This window comes from Ambystoma mexicanum, chromosome 1p, assembly GCF_040938575.1.
Source record: "Ambystoma mexicanum isolate Mex_15411 chromosome 1p, UKY_AmexF1_1, whole genome shotgun sequence".
Lineage (NCBI taxonomy): Eukaryota > Metazoa > Chordata > Amphibia > Caudata > Ambystomatidae > Ambystoma > Ambystoma mexicanum.
The window spans coordinates 25,428,522-25,450,955 of NC_090921.1; the positions used below are offsets into that span (position 1 = coordinate 25,428,522).

General features: G+C 44.1%; 1 protein-coding gene across 1 annotated transcript in view; it reads right to left on the reverse strand.

Annotated features, from left to right (window-relative positions):
* The window catches only part of LOC138564675 (zinc finger protein ZFP2-like), a 178,315-nt gene that overhangs the window by 115,238 nt on the left and 40,643 nt on the right, over window positions 1-22,434 (reverse strand). Inside the window, exon 2 of the mRNA XM_069642924.1 lies at window positions 15,265-15,973. Within this exon, the coding sequence (XP_069499025.1) occupies window positions 15,265-15,808 (544 nt within the window). The 5' untranslated portion in view covers window positions 15,809-15,973. The remainder of the gene's footprint in view (window positions 1-15,264; window positions 15,974-22,434) is intronic.

A 22,434-nucleotide genomic window follows, 5' to 3' on the forward strand; every position in this document is an offset into this window, starting at 1 on the left:
ACTCGGCTCTCTTTTATGGACACATTAATTGCATACAGCTGGACTACGGGAGTGGAGTTACTCGGCTCTCTTTTATGGACACATTAATTGCATACAGCTGGACTATGGGAGTGGAGTTACTCGGCTCTCTTTTATGGACACATTAATTGCATACAGCTGGACTACGGGAGTGGAGTTACTCGGCTCTCTTTTATGGACACATTAATTGCATACAGCTGGACTATGGGAGTGGAGTTACTCGGCTCTCTTTTATGGACACATTAATTGCATACAGCTGGACTATGGGAGTGGAGTTACTCGGCTCTCTTTTATGGACACATTAATTGCATACAGCTGGACTACGGGAGTGGAGTTACTCGGCTCTCTTTTATGGACACATTAATTGCATACAGCTGGATTATGGGAGTGGAGTTACTCGGCTCTCTTTTATGGACACATTAATTGCATACAGCTGGACTATTGGGGTGGAGTTACTCTGCTCTCTTTTATGGACACATTAATTGCATACAGCTGGACTATGGGAGTGGAGTTACTCGGCTCTCTTTTATGGACACATTAATTGCATACAGCTGGACTACTGGGGTGGAGTTACTCTGCTCTCTTTTATGGACACATTAATTGCATACAGCTGGACTATGGGAGTGGAGTTACTCGGCTCTCTTTTATGGACACATTAATTGCATACAGCTGGACTATGGGAGTGGAGTTACTCGGCTGTCTTTTATGGACACATTAATTGCATACAGCTGGACTACGGGAGTGGAGTTACTCGGCTCTCTTTTATGGACACATTAATTGCATACAGCTGGACTACGGGAGTGGAGTTACTCGGCTCTCTTTTATGGACACATTAATTGCATACAGCTGGACTATGGGAGTGGAAATACTCGGCTCTCTTTTATGGACACATTAATTGCATACAGCTGGACTACTGGGGTGGAGTTACTCGGCTCTCTTTTATGGACACATTAATTGCATACAGCTGGACTAAGGGAGTGGAGTTACTCGGCTCTCTTTTATGGACACATTAATTGCATACAGCTGGACTATGGGAGTGGAGTTACTCGGCTCTCTTTTATGGTGACATTAATTGCATACAGCTGGACTATTGGGGTGGAGTTACTCGGCTCTCTTTTATGGACACATTAATTGCATACAGCTGGACTATTGGGGTGGAGTTACTCAGCTCTCTTTTATGGACACATTAATTGCATACAGCTGGACTAGGGGAGTGGAGTTACTCGGCTCTCTTTTATGGACACATTAATTGCATACAGCTGGACTATGGGAGTGGAGTTACTCTGCTCTCTTTTATGGACACATTAATTGCATACAGCTGGACTACTGGGGTGGAGTTACTCGGCTCTCTTTTATGGACACATTAATTGCATACAGCTGGACTATTGGGGTGGAGTTACTCGGCTCTCTTTTATGGACACATTAATTGCATACAGCTGGACTATGGGAGTGGAGTTACTCTGCTCTCTTTTATGGACACATTAATTGCATACAGCTGGACTACTGGGGTGGAGTTACTCGGCTCTCTTTTATGGACACATTAATTGCATGCAGCTGGACTATGGGAGTGGAGTTACTCGGCTCTCTTTTATGGACACATTAATTGCGTACAGCTGGACTATGGGAGTGGAGTTACTCGGCTCTCTTTTATGGACACATTAATTGCGTGCAGCTGGACTATTTGGGTGGAGTTACTCGGCTCTCTTTTATGGACACATTAATTGCATACAGCTGGACTATTTGGGTGGAGTTACTCGGCTCTCTTTTATGGACACATTAATTGCATACAGCTGGACTATTGGGGTGGAGTTACTCGGCTCTCTTTTATGGACACATTAATTGCATACAGCTGGACTATGGGAGTGGAGTTACTCGGCTCTCTTTTATGGACACATTAATTGCATACAGCTGGACTATTGGGGTGGAGTTACTCGGCTCTCTTTTATGGACACATTAATTGCATGCAGCTGGACTATTGGGGTGGAGTTACTCGGCTCTCTTTTATGGACACATTAATTGCATACAGCTGGACTATGGGAGTGGAGTTACTCGGCTCTCTTTTATGGACACATTAATTGCATACAGCTGGACTATTTGGGTGGAGTTACTCGGCTCTCTTTTATGGACACATTAATTGCATACAGCTGGACTATGGGAGTGGAGTTACTCGGCTCTCTTTTATGGTGACATTAATTGCATGCAGCTGGGCTATTGGGGTGGAGTTACTCGGCTCTCTTTTATGGACACATTAATTGCATACAGCTGGACTATGGGAGTGGAGTTACTCGGCTCTCTTTTATGGTGACATTAATTGCATGCAGCTGGACTATGGGAGTGGAGTTACTCGGCTCTCTTTTATGGTGACATTAATTGCATGCAGCTGGACTATGGGAGTGGAGTTACTCGGCTCTCTTTTATGGACACATTAATTGCATACAGCTGGACTATGGGAGTGGAGTTACTCGGCTCTCTTTTATGGACACATTAATTGCATACAGCTGGACTATTTGGGTGGAGTTACTCGGCTCTCTTTTATGGACACATTAATTGCATACAGCTGGACTATGGGAGTGGAGTTACTCGGCTCTCTTTTATGGACACATTAATTGCATACAGCTGGACTATTTGGGTGGAGTTACTCGGCTCTCTTTTATGGACACATTAATTGCATACAGCTGGACTATGGGAGTGGAGTTACTCGGCTCTCTTTTATGGACACATTAATTGCATACAGCTGGACTATTTGGGTGGAGTTACTCGGCTCTCTTTTATGGACACATTAATTGCATACAGCTGGACTATGGGAGTGGAGTTACTCGGCTCTCTTTTATGGACACATTAATTACATACAGCTGGACTATTTGGGTGGAGTTACTCGGCTCTCTTTTATGGACACATTAATTGCATACAGCTGGACTATTTGGGTGGAGTTACTCGGCTCTCTTTTATGGACACATTAATTGCATACAGCTGGACTATTTGGGTGGAGTTACTCGGCTCTCTTTTATGGACACATTAATTGCATACAGCTGGACTATTTGGGTGGAGTTACTCGGCTCTCTTTTATGGACACATTAATTGCATACAGCTGGACTATGGGAGTGGAGTTACTCGGCTCTCTTTTATGGACACATTAATTGCATACAGCTGGACTATTTGGGTGGAGTTACTCGGCTCTCTTTTATGGACACATTAATTGCATACAGCTGGACTATTTGGGTGGAGTTACTCGGCTCTCTTTTATGGACACATTAATTGCATACAGCTGGACTCTGGGAGTGGAGTTACTCGGCTCTCTTTTATGGACACATTAATTGCATACAGCTGGACTATTTGGGTGGAGTTACTCGGCTCTCTTTTATGGACACATTAATTGCATACAGCTGGACTATTTGGGTGGAGTTACTCGGCTCTCTTTTATGGACACATTAATTGCATACAGCTGGACTATTTGGGTGGAGTTACTCGGCTCTCTTTTATGGACACATTAATTGCATACAGCTGGACTCTGGGAGTGGAGTTACTCGGCTCTCTTTTATGGACACATTAATTGCATACAGCTGGACTATTTGGGTGGAGTTACTCGGCTCTCTTTTATGGACACATTAATTGCATACAGCTGGACTATTTTGGTGGAGTTACTCGGCTCTCTTTTATGGACACATTAATTGCATACAGCTGGACTATTTGGGTGGAGTTACTCGGCTCTCTTTTATGGACACATTAATTGCATACAGCTGGACTATGGGAGTGGAGTTACTCGGCTCTCTTTTATGGACACATTAATTGCATACAGCTGGACTACTGGGGTGGAGTTACTCGGCTCTCTTTTATGGACACATTAATTGCATACAGCTGGACTATGGGAGTGGAGTTACTCGGCTCTCTTTTATGGACACATTAATTGCATACAGCTGGACTATTTGGGTGGAGTTACTCGGCTCTCTTTTATGGACACATTAATTGCATACAGCTGGACTATGGGAGTGGAGTTACTCGGCTCTCTTTTATGGACACATTAATTGCATACAGCTGGACTATGGGAGTGGAGTTACTAGGCTCTCTTTTATGGACACATTAATTGCATACAGCTGGACTATGGGAGTGGAGTTACTAGGCTCTCTTTTATGGACACATTAATTGCATGCAGCTGGACTATGGGAGTGGAGTTACTAGGCTCTCTTTTATGGACACATTAATTGCATACAGCTGGACTATTGGGGTGGAGTTACTCTGCTCTCTTTTATGGACACATTAATTGCATGCAGCTGGACTATGGGAGTGGAGTTACTCGGCTCTCTTTTATGGTGACATTAATTGCATACAGCTGGACTACTGGGGTGGAGTTACTCAGCTCTCTTTTATGGACACATTAATTGCATGCAGCTGGACTATTGGGGTGGAGTTACTCTGCTCTCTTTTATGGACACATTAATTGCATGCAGCTGGACTATGGGAGTGGAGTTACTCGGCTCTCTTTTATGGTGACATTAATTGCATACAGCTGGACTACTGGGGTGGAGTTACTCGGCTCTCTTTTATGGACACATTAATTGCATACAGCTGGACTACTGGGGTGGAGTTACTCAGCTCTCTTTTATGGACACATTAATTGCATGCAGCTGGACTATGGGAGTGGAGTTACTCGGCTCTCGTTTATGGACACATTAATTGCATACAGCTGGACTATGGGAGTGGAGTTACTCGGCTCTCTTTTATGGTGACATTAATTGCATACAGCTGGACTACTGGGGTGGAGTTACTCGGCTCTCTTTTATGGACACATTAATTGCATACAGCTGGACTACGGGAGTGGAGTTACTCGGCTCTCTTTTATGGGCACATTAATTGCATGCAGCTGGACTATGGGAGTGGAGTTACTCGGCTCTCGTTTATGGACACATTAATTGCATACAGCTGGACTATGGGAGTGGAGTTACTCGGCTCTCTTTTATGGTGACATTAATTGCATACAGCTGGACTATGGGAGTGGAGTTACTCGGCTCTCTTTTATGGACACATTAATTGCATACAGCTGGACTATGGGAGTGGAGTTACTCGGCTCTCTTTTATGGACACATTAATTGCATACAGCTGGACTACGAGAGTGGAGTTACTCGGCTCTCTTTTATGGACACATTAATTGCATACAGCTGGACTACGGGAGTGGAGTTACTCGGCTCTCTTTTATGGACACATTAATTGCATACAGCTGGACTATGGGAGTGGAGTTACTCGGCTCTCTTTTATGGACATATTAATTGCATGCAGCTGGACTATGGGAGTGGAGTTACTCGGCTCTCTTTTATGGACACATTAATTGCATACAGCTGGACTATGGGAGTGGAGTTACTCGGCTCTCTTTTATGGACACATTAATTGCATGCAGCTGGACTATGGGAGTGGAGTTACTCGGCTCTCTTTTATGGACACATTAATTGCATACAGCTGGACTATGGGAGTGGAGTTACTCGGCTCTCTTTTATGGACACATTAATTGCATACAGCTGGACTATGGGGTGGAGTTACTCGGCTCTCTTTTATGGACACATTAATTGCATGCAGCTGGACTATGGGAGTGGAGTTACTAGGCTCTCTTTTATGGACACATTAATTGCATACAGCTGGACTATTGGGGTGGAGTTACTCTGCTCTCTTTTATGGACACATTAATTGCATACAGCTGGACTACGGGAGTGGAGTTACTCGGCTCTCTTTTATGGACACATTAATTGCATGCAGCTGGACTATGGGAGTGGAGTTACTCGGCTCTCTTTTATGGACACATTAATTGCATACAGCTGGACTATGGGAGTGGAGTTACTCGGCTCTCTTTTATGGACACATTAATTGCATACAGCTGGACTACGGGAGTGGAGTTACTCGGCTCTCTTTTATGGACACATTAATTGCATACAGCTGGACTACGGGAGTGGAGTTACTCGGCTCTCTTTTATGGACACATTAATTGCATACAGCTGGACTATTGGGGTGGAGTTACTTGGTTCTCTTTTATGGACACATTAATTGCATACAGCTGGACTACGGGAGTGGAGTTACTCGGCTCTCTTTTATGGACACATTAATTGCATGCAGCTGGACTATGGGAGTGGAGTTACTCGGCTCTCTTTTATGGACACATTAATTGCATGCAGCTGGACTATTGGGGTGGAGTTACTCGGCTCTCTTTTATGGACACATTAATTGCATACAGCTGGACTACTGGGGTGGAGTTACTCGGCTCTCTTTTATGGACACATTAATTGCATACAGCTGGACTACTGGGGTGGAGTTACTCAGCTCTCTTTTATGGACACAGTAATTGCATACAGCTGGACTATGGGAGTGGAGTTACTCGGCTCTCTTTTATGGACACATTAATTGCATACAGCTGGACTATGGGAGTGGAGTTACTCGGCTCTCTTTTATGGACACATTAATTGCATACAGCTGGACTATGGGGGTGGAGTTACTCGGCTCTCTTTTATGGACACATTAATTGCATGCAGCTGGACTATGGGAGTGGAGTTACTAGGCTCTCTTTTATGGACACATTAATTGCATACAGCTGGACTATTGGGGTGGAGTTACTCTGCTCTCTTTTATGGACACATTAATTGCATACAGCTGGACTACGGGAGTGGAGTTACTCAGCTCTCTTTTATGGACACATTAATTGCATGCAGCTGGACTATGGGAGTGGAGTTACTCGGCTCTCTTTTATGGACACATTAATTGCATACAGCTGGACTACGGGAGTGGAGTTACTCGGCTCTCTTTTATGGACACATTCATTGCATACAGCTGGACTACGGGAGTGGAGTTACTCGGCTCTCTTTTATGGACACATTAATTGCATACAGCTGGACTACGGGAGTGGAGTTACTCGGCTCTCTTTTATGGACACATTAATTGCATACAGCTGGACTATTGGGGTGGAGTTACTCGGCTCTCTTTTATGGACACATTAATTGCATGCAGCTGGACTATGGGAGTGGAGTTACTCGGCTCTCTTTTATGGACACATTAATTGCATGCAGCTGGACTACGGGAGTGGAGTTACTCGGCTCTCTTTTATGGACACATTAATTGCATGCAGCTGGACTACGGGAGTGGAGTTACTCGGCTCTCTTTTATGGACACATTAATTGCATACAGCTGGACTACGGGAGTGGAGTTACTCGGCTCTCTTTTATGGACACATTAATTGCATACAGCTGGACTACGGGAGTGGAGTTACTCGGCTCTCTTTTATGGACACATTAATTGCATACAGCTGGACTACGGGAGTGGAGTTACTCGGCTCTCTTTTATGGACACATTAATTGCATACAGCTGGACTATTGGGGTGGAGTTACTCGGCTCTCTTTTATGGACACATTAATTGCATACAGCTGGACTACGGGAGTGGAGTTACTCGGCTCTCGTTTATGGACACATTAATTGCATACAGCTGGACTACGGGAGTGGAGTTACTCGGCTCTCTTTTATGGACACATTAATTGCATGCAGCTGGACTACGGGAGTGGAGTTACTCGGCTCTCTTTTATGGACACATTAATTGCATGCAGCTGGACTATTGGGGTGGAGTTACTCGGCTCTCTTTTATGGACACAGTAATTGCATACAGCTGGACTACTGGGGTGGAGTTACTCAGCTCTCTTTTATGGACACAGTAATTGCATACAGCTGGACTATGGGAGTGGAGTTACTCGGCTCTCTTTTATGGACACATTAATTGCATACAGCTGGACTATGGGAGTGGAGTTACTCGGCTCTCTTTTATGGACACATTAATTGCATACAGCTGGACTATGGGAGTGGAGTTACTCGGCTCTCTTTTATGGACACATTAATTTCATACAGCTGGACTATGGGGGTGGAGTTACTCGGCTCTCTTTTATGGACACATTAATTGCATGCAGCTGGACTATGGGAGTGGAGTTACTAGGCTCTCTTTTATGGACACATTAATTGCATACAGCTGGACTATTGGGGTGGAGTTACTCTGCTCTCTTTTATGGACACATTAATTGCATACAGCTGGACTACGGGAGTGGAGTTACTCGGCTCTCTTTTATGGACACATTAATTGCATGCAGCTGGACTATGGGAGTGGAGTTACTCGGCTCTCTTTTATGGACACATTAATTGCATACAGCTGGACTACGGGAGTGGAGTTACTCGGCTCTCTTTTATGGACACATTAATTGCATACAGCTGGACTACGGGAGTGGAGTTACTCGGCTCTCTTTTATGGACACATTAATTGCATACAGCTGGACTACGGGAGTGGAGTTACTCGGCTCTCTTTTATGGACACATTAATTGCATACAGCTGGACTACGGGAGTGGAGTTACTCGGCTCTCGTTTATGGACACATTAATTGCATACAGCTGGACTATGGGAGTGGAGTTACTCGGCTCTCTTTTATGGTGACATTAATTGCATACAGCTGGACTATGGGAGTGGAGTTACTCGGCTCTCTTTTATGGACACATTAATTGCATACAGCTGGACTATGGGAGTGGAGTTACTCGGCTCTCTTTTATGGACACATTAATTGCATACAGCTGGACTACGGGAGTGGAGTTACTCGGCTCTCTTTTATGGACACATTAATTGCATACAGCTGGACTACGGGAGTGGAGTTACTCGGCTCTCTTTTATGGACACATTAATTGCATACAGCTGGACTATTGGGGTGGAGTTACTCGTCTCTCTTTTATGGACACATTAATTGCATGCAGCTGGACTATGGGAGTGGAGTTACTCTGCTCTCTTTTATGGACACATTAATTGCATACAGCTGGACTACGGGAGTGGAGTTACTCGGCTCTCTTTTATGGACACATTAATTGCATGCAGCTGGACTACGGGAGTGGAGTTACTCGGCTCTCTTTTATGGACACATTAATTGCATACAGCTGGACTATTGGGGTGGAGTTACTCGTCTCTCTTTTATGGACACATTAATTGCATGCAGCTGGACTATGGGAGTGGAGTTACTCGGCTGTCTTTTATGGACACATTAATTGCATACAGCTGGACTACGGGAGTGGAGTTACTCGGCTGTCTTTTATGGACACATTAATTGCATACAGCTGGACTACGGGAGTGGAGTTACTCGGCTCTCTTTTATGGTGACATTAATTGCATGCAGCTGGGCTATTGGGGTGGAGTTACTCGGCTCTCTTTTATGGACACATTAATTGCATACAGCTGGACTACTGGGGTGGAGTTACTCGGCTCTCTTTTATGGACCCATTAATTGCATACAGCTGGACTATTGGGGTGGAGTTACTCGGCTCTCTTTTATGGACACATTAATTGCATACAGCTGGACTACGGGAGTGGAGTTACTCGGCTCTCTTTTATGGACACATTAATTGCATGCAGCTGGACTACGGGAGTGGAGTTACTCGGCTCTCTTTTATGGACACATTAATTGCATACAGCTGGACTACGGGAGTGGAGTTACTCGGCTCTCTTTTATGGACACATTAATTGCATACAGCTGGACTATGGGAGTGGAGTTACTCGGCTCTCTTTTATGGTGACATTAATTGCATACAGCTGGACTATTTGGGTGGAGTTACTCGGCTCTCTTTTATGGACACATTAATTGCATGCAGCTGGACTACGGGAGTGGAGTTACTCGGCTCTCTTTTATGGACACATTAATTGCATACAGCTGGACTACGGGAGTGGAGTTACTCGGCTCTCGTTTATGGACACATTAATTGCATACAGCTGGACTACGGGAGTGGAGTTACTCGGCTCTCTTTTATGGACACATTAATTGCATGCAGCTGGACTACGGGAGTGGAGTTACTCGGCTCTCTTTTATGGACACATTAATTGCATGCAGCTGGACTATTGGGGTGGAGTTACTCGGCTCTCTTTTATGGACACATTAATTGCATACAGCTGGACTACTGGGGTGGAGTTACTCGGCTCTCTTTTATGGACACATTAATTGCATACAGCTGGACTACTGGGGTGGAGTTACTCAGCTCTCTTTTATGGACACAGTAATTGCATACAGCTGGACTATGGGAGTGGAGTTACTCGGCTCTCTTTTATGGACACATTAATTGCATACAGCTGGACTATGGGAGTGGAGTTACTCGGCTCTCTTTTATGGACACATTAATTGCATACAGCTGGACTATGGGAGTGGAGTTACTCGGCTCTCTTTTATGGACACATTAATTTCATACAGCTGGACTATGGGGGTGGAGTTACTCGGCTCTCTTTTATGGACACATTAATTGCATGCAGCTGGACTATGGGAGTGGAGTTACTAGGCTCTCTTTTATGGACACATTAATTGCATACAGCTGGACTATTGGGGTGGAGTTACTCTGCTCTCTTTTATGGACACATTAATTGCATGCAGCTGGACTACGGGAGTGGAGTTACTCGGCTCTCTTTTATGGACACATTAATTGCATGCAGCTGGACTATGGGAGTGGAGTTACTCGGCTCTCTTTTATGGACACATTAATTGCATACAGCTGGACTACGGGAGTGGAGTTACTCGGCTCTCTTTTATGGACACATTAATTGCATACAGCTGGACTACGGGAGTGGAGTTACTCGGCTCTCTTTTATGGACACATTAATTGCATACAGCTGGACTACGGGAGTGGAGTTACTCGGCTCTCGTTTATGGACACATTAATTGCATACAGCTGGACTACGGGAGTGGAGTTACTCAGCTCTCTTTTATGGACACATTAATTGCATACAGCTGGACTACGGGAGTGGAGTTACTCGGCTCTCTTTTATGGACACATTAATTGCATACAGCTGGACTACAGGAGTGGAGTTACTCGGCTCTCTTTTATGGACACATTAATTGCATGCAGCTGGACTACGGGAGTGGAGTTACTCGGCTCTCTTTTATGGACACATTAATTGCATACAGCTGGACTATTGGGGTGGAGTTACTCGTCTCTCTTTTATGGACACATTAATTGCATGCAGCTGGACTATGGGAGTGGAGTTACTCGGCTGTCTTTTATGGACACATTAATTGCATACAGCTGGACTACGGGAGTGGAGTTACTCGGCTGTCTTTTATGGACACATTAATTGCATACAGCTGGACTACGGGAGTGGAGTTACTCGGCTCTCTTTTATGGTGACATTAATTGCATGCAGCTGGGCTATTGGGGTGGAGTTACTCGGCTCTCTTTTATGGACACATTAATTGCATACAGCTGGACTACTGGGGTGGAGTTACTCGGCTCTCTTTTATGGACCCATTAATTGCATACAGCTGGACTATTGGGGTGGAGTTACTCGGCTCTCTTTTATGGACACATTAATTGCATAGAGCTGGACTACGGGAGTGGAGTTACTCGGCTCTCTTTTATGGACACATTAATTGCATGCAGCTGGACTACGGGAGTGGAGTTACTCGGCTCTCTTTTATGGACACATTAATTGCATACAGCTGGACTACGGGAGTGGAGTTACTCGGCTCTCTTTTATGGACACATTAATTGCATACAGCTGGACTATGGGAGTGGAGTTACTCGGCTCTCTTTTATGGTGACATTAATTGCATACAGCTGGACTATTTGGGTGGAGTTACTCGGCTCTCTTTTATGGACACATTAATTGCATGCAGCTGGACTACGGGAGTGGAGTTACTCGGGTCTCTTTTATGGTGACATTAATTGCATACAGCTGGACTACGGGAGTGGAGTTACTCTGCTCTCTTTTATGGACACATTAATTGCATACAGCTGGACTATTGGGGTGGAGTTACTCGGCTCTCTTTTATGGACACATTAATTGCATACAGCTGGACTACGGGAGTGGAGTTACTCGGCTCTCTTTTATGGTGACATTAATTGCATGCAGCTGGGCTATTGGGGTGGAGTTACTCGGCTCTCTTTTATGGACACATTAATTGCATACAGCTGGACTACTGGGGTGGAGTTACTCGGCTCTCTTTTATGGACCCATTAATTGCATACAGCTGGACTATTGGGGTGGAGTTACTCGGCTCTCTTTTATGGACACATTAATTGCATACAGCTGGACTACGGGAGTGGAGTTACTCGGCTCTCTTTTATGGACACATTAATTGCATGCAGCTGGACTACGGGAGGGGAGTTACTCGGCTCTCTTTTATGGACATATTAATTGCATACAGCTGGACTATTGGGGTGGAGTTACTCGGCTCTCTTTTATGGACACATTAATTGCATACAGCTGGACTATGGGAGTGGAGTTACTCAGCTCTCTTTTATGGACACATTAATTGCATACAGCTGGACTATGGGAGTGGAGTTACTCGGCTCTCTTTTATGGTGACATTAATTGCATACAGCTGGACTATTTGGGTGGAGTTACTCGGCTCTCTTTTATGGACACATTAATTGCATGCAGCTGGACTACGGGAGTGGAGTTACTCGGGTTTCTTTTATGGTGACATTAATTGCATACAGCTGGACTACGGGAGTGGAGTTACTCTGCTCTCTTTTATGGACACATTAATTGCATACAGCTGGACTATTGGGGTGGAGTTACTCGGCTCTCTTTTATGGACACATTAATTGCATACAGCTGGACTACGGGAGTGGAGTTACTCGGCTCTCTTTTATGGTGACATTAATTGCATACAGCTGGACTATTGGGGTGGAGTTACTCGGCTCTCTTTTATGGACACATTAATTGCATACAGCTGGACTATTGGGGTGGAGTTACTCGGCTCTCTTTTATGGACACATTAATTGCATACAGCTGGACTATGGGAGTGGAAATACTCGGCTGTCTTTTATGGACACATTAATTGCATACAGCTGGACTATTGGGGTGGAGTTACTCGGCTCTCTTTTATGGACACATTAATTGCATACAGCTGGACTATTGGGGTGGAGTTACTCGGCTCTCTTTTATGGACACATTAATTGCATACAGCTGGACTACGGGAGTGGAGTTACTCGGCTCTCTTTTATGGTGACATTAATTGCATGCAGCTGGACTATGGGAGTGGAGTTACTCGGCTCTCTTTTATGGACACATTAATTGCATACAGCTGGACTATGGGAGTGGAGTTACTCGGCTCTCTTTTATGGACACATTAATTGCATACAGCTGGACTACGGGAGTGGAGTTACTCGGCTCTCTTTTATGGTGACATTAATTGCATGCAGCTGGACTATGGGAGTGGAGTTACTCGGCTCTCTTTTATGGACACATTAATTGCATACAGCTGGACTATGGGAGTGGAGTTACTTGGCTCTCTTTTATGGACACATTAATTGCATACAGCTGGACTACTGGGGTGGAGTGTCTCTGTTTTATGGACAAATTAATTGCATGCAGCTGGGCTATTGGGGTGGAGTTACTCGGCTATCTTTTATGGACACATAAATTGCATACAGCTGGACTATGGGAGTGGAGTTACTCGGCTCTCTTTTATGGACACATTAATTGCATACAGCTGGACTATGGGAGTGGAGTTACTCTGCTCTCTTTTATGGACACATTAATTGCATACAGCTGGACTAGGGGAGTGGAGTTACTCGGCTCTGTTTTATGGACACATTAATTGCATACAGCTGGACTATTGGGGTGGAGTTACTCGGCTCTCTTTTATGGACACATTAATTGCATACAGCTGGACTATTGGGGTGGAGTTACTCTGCTCTCTTTTATGGACACATTAATTGCATGCAGCTGGACTACTGGGGTGGAGTGTCTCTGTTTTATGGACACATTAATTGCATGCAGCTGGGCTATTGGGGTGGAGTTACTCGGCTCTCTTTTATGGACACATTAATTGCATACAGCTGGACTATTGGGGTGGAGTTACTCGGCTCTCTTTTATGGACACATTAATTGCATACAGCTGGACTATGGGAGTGGAGTTACTTGGCTCTCTTTTATGGACACATTAATTGCATACAGCTGGACTACTGGGGTGGAGTGTCTCTGTTTTATGGACAAATTAATTGCATGCAGCTGGGCTATTGGGGTGGAGTTACTCGGCTCTCTTTTATGGACACATTAATTGCATACAGCTGGACTATTGGGGTGGAGTTACTCGGCTCTCTTTTATGGACACATTAATTGCATACAGCTGGACTACGGGAGTGGAGTTACTCTGCTCTCTTTTATGGACACATTAATTGCATACAGCTGGACTAGGGGAGTGGAGTTACTCGGCTCTGTTTTATGGACACATTAATTGCATACAGCTGGACTATTGGGGTGGAGTTACTCGGCTCTCTTTTATGGACACATTAATTGCATACAGCTGGACTATTGGGGTGGAGTTACTCTGCTCTCTTTTATGGACACATTAATTGCATGCAGCTGGACTACTGGGGTGGAGTGTCTCTGTTTTATGGACACATTAATTGCATGCAGCTGGGCTATTGGGGTGGAGTTACTCGGCTCTCTTTTATGGACACATTAATTGCATACAGCTGGACTACGGGAGTGGAGTTACTCTGCTCTCTTTTATGGACACATTAATTGCATACAGCTGGACTATGGGAGTGGAGTTACTCGGCTCTCTTTCATGGACACATTAATTGCATACAGCTGGACTAGGGGAGTGGAGTTACTCGGCTCTGTTTTATGGACACATTAATTGCACACAGCTGGACTATTGGGGTGGAGTTACTCGGCTCTCTTTTATGGACACATTAATTGTATACAGCTGGACTATTGGGGTGGAGTTACTCTGCTCTCTTTTATGGACACATTAATTGCATGCAGCTGGACTACTGGGGTGGAGTGTCTCTGTTTTATGGACACATTAATTGCATGCAGCTGGGCTATTGGGGTGGAGTTACTCGGCTCTCTTTTATGGACACATTAATTGCATACAGCTGGACTACGGGAGTGGAGTTACTCTGCTCTCTTTTATGGACACATTAATTGCATACAGCTGGACTATGGGAGTGGAGTTACTCGGCTCTCTTTCATGGACACATTAATTGCATACAGCTGGACTACGGGAGTGGAGTTACTCAGCTCTGTTTTATGGACACATTAATTGCATGCAGCTGGACTATTGGGGTGGAGTTACTCGGCTCTCTTTTATGGACACATTAATTGCATACAGCTGGACTATTGGGGTGGAGTTACTCTGCTCTCTTTTATGGACACATTAATTGCATGCAGCTGGACTACTGGGGTGGAGTGTCTCTGTTTTATGGACACATTAATTGCATGTAGCTGGACTACTGCAGTTGAGCGGATTTACTCCTCACCTGCACCAGAGTGTTCCATCTTCCATCTATCCTCAGCATCGTTGGCATATGGCTCCTTCTCCTCATTTTCAGAATCAGATGCTTCCTCCCCATCTTCGACTTTCACAAGAGGACTCAAGTCCCGGTGAGTCCTTGCAGAGGGCACCTTGCCTACTTTAATCTTCACCAAGTTGGTGGATTCCTGGCGATCCCTGGCAGAGTGTGCTGGCCTTTTTTCAGTCTTCACTTGGTCTTTAGAGTTCTGATGAGCAGTGGCAGATGGTGCCTCTTCTTCTTCACTGGCAGAAAGTTCCTCATTTTCTTCAACCTTCACCCAGTACTTGGAGACCTGATGACCCTCTGAAGATGGTTCCTCATCGTCTTTACTCTTCAACTGATACATGGAGCCTTCACGACCCCGAGCATAAGGTTCCTCGTCGCTGCTCTTGGACCAGTCCTGGCAATCACTAGTAGAAGGCTCCAGCCCATCTTCAACCTTCACCAGGCCCATAGAGCCCTCGCGGCTTCTACTTGAAGACTTCTGCTTGCTGCTTTTCCGATCCATGGAGCTCTGAAGACGACTATGCAGATGACGTATCCTCTAGTTTGTTCTTCCACCAGTCTACGAAGTCTTGATGTTTCCTGGTAGATAATGGCTTGTTTATTTCAATCCACTATCTCTCCCCAAACATTTCTTGCCAAAACCATCTTTACTTTCAGGGTTATGAACCTTGATTGGAAGAAAGAGAGAAAAAGCATGATATATCACATTTACAATTCAAAAAAAGACAACACACATTACCCTGGTTTTACTGTACACTAGAACCAAGTATGCCATCTGTCACTAAATGTGTACACAAAAGCCACATCATGGGGCCACAATATAGATGACCTTTCTCCTGCATGGACCGTAGCAGCACTGCACCAGTCTGATATGGTTGTACGTGACAATATAGTTGAAAAATATTGTTTGCTAAAATATAGTAGAAATATATTGGTGCATAAAACCTTGGTGTTCCATGAAAGACATACATAATAAAAAACATTGTCTTTGATTGAAATGTTTGGGAAAAATAATCAAGTAGCAGATGATTCTAATGAACACGCCAAGGAAGCTTGATGGGGGTAGATGTTTCTAATGAACACACCAAGGAAGCTTGATGGGTGTAGATGTTTCTAATGAACACAGCAAGGAAGGTTGATGGGGGTAGATGATGCTAATGAACACACCAAGGATGTTTGATGGGGCAGATGATTCTACTGAACACACCAAGGAAGCTTGGTGGGGGTAGATGTTTCTAATGAACCCACCAAGGAAGCTTGATGGGTTAGATGACTCTAATGAACACACCAAGGAAGCTTAATGGGGCTAGATGATTCTAATGAACACACCAAGGAAGCTTGGTGGGGGTAGATGTTTCTAATGAACCCACCAAGGATGTTTGATGGGGGTAGATGAGTCTAATGAACACACCAAGGAAGCTTGATGGGGGTAGATGATTCTAATGAACACACCAAGGAAGCTTGATGGGGCAGATGATTCTACTGAACACACCAAGGAAGCTTGGTGGTGGTAGATGATTCTAATGAACACACCAAGGAAGCTTGATGGAGGTAGATGATTCTAATAAACACAGCAAGGAAGCTTGATGGGGGTAGATGATTGTAATGAACACACCAAGGAAGCTTGATGGGGGTCGATGATTGCAATGAACACACCAAGGAAGCTTGATGGGGGTAGATGATTGTAATGAACACACTAAGGAAGCCTGATGGAGGTAGATGTTTCTAATGAACACACCAAGGAAGCGTGATGGGGCTAGATGATTCTAATGAACACACCAAGGAAGCTTGATGGGGTAGATTTTTCTAATGAACACACCAAGGAAGCTTGGTGGGGTAGATGATGCTAATGAACACACCAAGGAAGCTTGATGGGGTAGATGATTCTAATGAACACACCAAGGAAGCTTGATGGAGGTAGATGATTCTAATGAACACACCAGGGAAGCTTGATGGGGGAGATGTTTCTAATGAACACACCAAGGAAGCTTGATGGGGTAGATGATTTTAATGAACACACCAAGGAAGCTTGATGAGGCTAGATGTTTCTAATGAACACACCAAGGAAGCTTGATGGGGTAGATGATTCTAATATACACACACAAGGAAGCTTGATGGGGTAGATGTTTCTAATGAACACACCAAGGAAGCTTGATGGGGTAGATGATTCTAATGAACACACCAAGGAAGCTTGATGGGGTAGATGTTTCTAATGAACACACCAAGGAAGCTTGATAGGGGTAGATGTTTCTAATGAACACACAAAGGAAGCTTGATGGGGGTAGATTATTCTAATGAACACACCAAGGAAGCTTGGTGGGGGTAGATGTTTCTAATTAAAACACAAAGGAAGCTTGGTGGGGGTAGATGTTTCTAATGAACCTACCAAGGAAGCTTGATGGGGGTAGATGATTCTAATGAACACACCAAGGAAGCTTGATGGAGGTAGATGATTGTAATGAACCCACCAAGGAAGCTTGATGGGGGTAGATGTTTCTAATGAACACATCAAGGAAGCTTGATGGGGGTAGATGATTCTAATATACACACCAAGGAAGCTTGATGGAGGTAGATGATTCTAATGAACACACCAAGGAAGCTTGATGGAGGTAGATGTTTCTAATGAACACATCAAGGAAGCTTGATGGGGGTAGATGATTCTAATAAACACACCAAGGAAGCTTGATTGGGCCAGATGTTTCTAATGAACACACGAAGGAAGCTTGATGGGGTAGATGATTCTAAAGAACACATCAAGGAAGCTTGATGGGGTAGATGTTTCTAATGAACACACCAAGGAAGCTTGATGGGGGTAGATGATTCTAATGAACACACCAAGGAAGCTTGATGGGGTAGATGTTTCTAATGAACACACCAAGGAAGCTTGATGGGGTAGATGGTTCTAATGAACACACCAAGGAAGCTTGATGGGGGTAGATTATTCTAATGAACACACCAAGGAAGCTTGGTGGGGGTAGATGTTTCTAATGAACACACCAAGGAAGCTTGATGGGGGTAGATGATTCTAATGAACACACCAAGGAAGCTTGATGGAGGTAGATGATTCTAATGAACACACCAAGGAAGCTTGATAGGGGTAGATGTTTCTAATGAACACATCAAGGAAACTTGATGGGGGTAGATGATTCTAATGAACACATCAAGGAAGCTTGATGGGGGTAGATGATTCTAACATACACACCAAGGAAGCTTGATGAGGCTAGATGTTTCTAATGAACACACCAAGGAAGCATGATGGGGTAGATGATTCTAATGAACACACCAAGGAAGGTTTATGGGGTAGATGTTTCTAATGAACACACCAAGGAAGCTTGATGGGGGTAGATGATTCTAATGAACACACCAAGGAAGCTTGATGGGTTAGATGTTTCTAAAGAACACACCAAGGAAGCCTGATAGGGGTAGATGTTTCTAATGAACACACCAACGAAGCTTGATGGGGGTAGATGTTTCTAATGAACACACCAATGAAGCTTGATGGAGGTAGATGTTTCTAATGAACCCACAAAGGAAGCTTGATGGGGTAGATTATTCTAATGAACCCACCAAGGAAGCTTGGTGGGGTAGATGTTTCCAATGAACACACCAAGGAAGCTTGATGGGGTAGATGATTGTAATGAACATACCAAGGAAGCTTGATGTGGGTAGATGTTTCTAATGAACACACCAAGGAAGCTTGATGAGGTAGATGTTTCTAATGAACACACCAAGGAAGCTTGATGGGGTAGATGTGTCTAATAAACACACCAAGAAGGCTTAATGGATGTAGATGTTTCTAATGAACACACCAAGGAAGCTTGATGGGGTAGATGATTCTAATGAACCCACAAAGGAAGCTTGATGGGGTAGATGATTCTAATGAACACACCAAGGAAGCTTGAAGGGGGTAGACGTTTCTAATGAACACACCAAGGAAGCTTAATGGGGTAGATGATTCTAATGAACACACCAAGGAAGCTTGATGGGGGTAGATGATTCTAATGAACACACCAAGGAAGCTTGATGGGGGTAGATGATTCTAATGAACCCACCAAGGAAGCTTGATGGGGGTAGATGACTCTAATGAACACACCAAGGAAGCTTGATGGGGGCAGATGTTTCTAATAAACACACCAAGGTAGCTTGATGGGGGTAGATTATTCTAATGAACCCACCAAGGAAGCTTGATGGGGGTAGATGTTTCTAATGAACACACCAAGGAACCTTGATGGGGAAGATGATTGTAATGAACATACCAAGGAAGCTTGATGGGGGTAGATGTTTCTAATGAACACATCAAGGAAGCTTGATGGGGTAGATGATTCTAATGAACACACCAAGGAAGCTTGGTGGGGTAGATATTTCTAATGAACACATAAAGGAAGCTTGATGGAGGTAGATGATTCTAATGAACACACCACGGAGGCTTGATAGGGGTAGATGTTTCTAATGAACACATCAAGGAAGTTTGATGGGGCTAGATGTTTCTAATGAACACACAAAGGAAGCTTGATGGGGGTAGATGATTGTAATGAACATACCAAGGAAGCTTGATGGGGGTAGATGTTTCTAATGAACACATCAAGGAAGCTTGATGGGGAGATGATTCTAATGAACACACCAAGGAAGCTTGATGGGGTAGATGATTCTAATGAACACACCAAGGAAGCTTGATGGGGGTAGATGACTCTAATGAACACACCAAGGAACCTTGATGGGGTAGATGATTGTAATGAACATACCAAGGAAGCTTGATGGGGGTAGATGTTTCTAATGAACACATCAAGGAAGCTTGATGGGGAGATGATTCTAATGAACACACCAAGGAAGCTTGGTGGGGGTAGATGTTTCTAATGAACACACAAAGGAAGCTTGATGGGGTAGATGTTTCTAATGAACACACCAAGGAAGCTTGATGGGGGTAGATGATTCTAATGAACACACCAAGGAAGCTTGATGGAGGTAGATGATTCTAATGAACACACCAAGGAAGCTTGATAGGGGTAGATGCTTCTAATGAACACATCAAGGAAGCTTGATGGGGTAGATGATTCTAATATACACACCAAGGAAGCTTGATGGAGCTAGATGTTTCTAATGAACACACCAAGGAAGCTTGATGGGGTAGATGATTCTAATGAACACACCAAGGAAGGTTGATGGGGTAGATGTTTCTAATGAACACACCAAGGAAGCTTGAAGGGGGTAGATGATTCTAATGAACACACCAAGGAAGCTTGATAGGGGTAGATGTTTCCAATGAACACACCAAAGAAGCTTGATGGGGGTAGATGTTTCTAATGAACACACCAATGAAGCTTGATGGGGGTAGATGTTTCTAATGAACACACCAAGGAAGCTTGATGGGGGGTAGATTATTCTAATGAACCCACCAAGGAAGCTTGATGGGGATAGATGTTTCTAATGAACACACCAAGGAAGCTTGATGGGGTAGATGATTCTAATGAACACACCAAGGAAGCTTGATGGGGGTAGATGACTCTAATGAACACACCAAGGAACCTTGATGGGGTAGATGATTGTAATGAACATACCAAGGAAGCTTGATGGGGGTAGATGTTTCTAATGAACACATCAAGGAAGCTTGATGGGGAGATGATTCTAATGAACACACCAAGGAAGCTTGGTGGGGGTAGATGTTTCTAATGAACACACAAAGGAAGCTTGATGGGGTAGATGTTTCTAATGAACACACCAAGGAAGCTTGATGGGGGTAGATGATTCTAATGAACACACCAAGGAAGCTTGATGGAGGTAGATGATTCTAATGAACACACCAAGGAAGCTTGATGGGGGTAGATGTTTCTAATGAACACACCAAGGAAGCTTGATGGGGTAGATGATTCTAATGAACACACCAAGGAAGGTTGATGGGGTAGATGTTTCTAATGAACACACCAAGGAAGCTTGAAGGGGGTAGATGATTCTAATGAACACACCAAGGAAGCTTGATAGGGGTAGATGTTTCCAATGAACACACCAAAGAAGCTTGATGGGGGTAGATGTTTCTAATGAACACACCAATGAAGCTTGATGGGGGTAGATGTTTCTAATGAACACACCAAGGAAGCTTGATGGGGGGTAGATTATTCTAATGAACCCACCAAGGAAGCTTGATGGGGATAGATGTTTCTAATGAACACACCAAGGAAGCTTGATGGGGTAGATGATTGTAATGAACATACCAAGGAAGCTTGATGGGGTAGATGTTTCTAATGAACACACCAAGGAAGCTTGATGGGGGTAGATGTTTCTAATGAACATACCAAGGAAGCTTGATGGGGGTAGATGTTTCTAATGAACACACCAAGGAAGCTTGATGGGGGTAGATGATTCTAATGAACACACAAAGTAAGCTTGATGGGGTAGATAATTCTAATGAACACACCAAGGAAGCTTGATGGGGGTAGACGTTTCTAATGAACACACCAAGGAAGCTTGATGGGGTAGATGATTCTAATGAACACACCAAGGAAGCTTGATGGGGGTAGATAATTCTAATGAACACACCAAGGAAGCTTGATGGGGGTAGATGACTCTAATGAACACACCAAGGAAGCTTGATGGGGGTAGATGTTTCTAATGAACACACCAAGGAAGCTTGATGGGGCTAGATGATTGGAGTGAACACACCAAGGAAGCTTGATGGGGTAGATGATTCTAATGAACACACCAAGGAAGCTTGATGGGGCAAATGTTTCTAATGAACACACCAAGGAAGCTTGATGGGAGTAGATAATTGTCATGTACACACCAAGGATGCTTGATGGGGTTAGATGATTGTAATGAACACACCAAGGAATCTTGATGGAGGTAGATGATTCTATTGAACACACCAAGGAAGCTTGATGGGGTAGATGATTCTAATGAACACACCAAGGAAGCTTGATGGGGGTAGATGACTCTAAAAAACACACCAAGGAAGCTTGATGGGGTAGATGATTGTAATGAACATACCAAGGAAGCTTGATGGGGGTAGATGTTTCTAATGAACACATCAAGGAAGCTTGATGGGGGAGATAATTCTAATGAACACACCAAGGAAGCTTGGTGGGGGTAGATGTTTCTAATGAACACACCAAGGAAGCTTGATGGGGGTAGATGTTT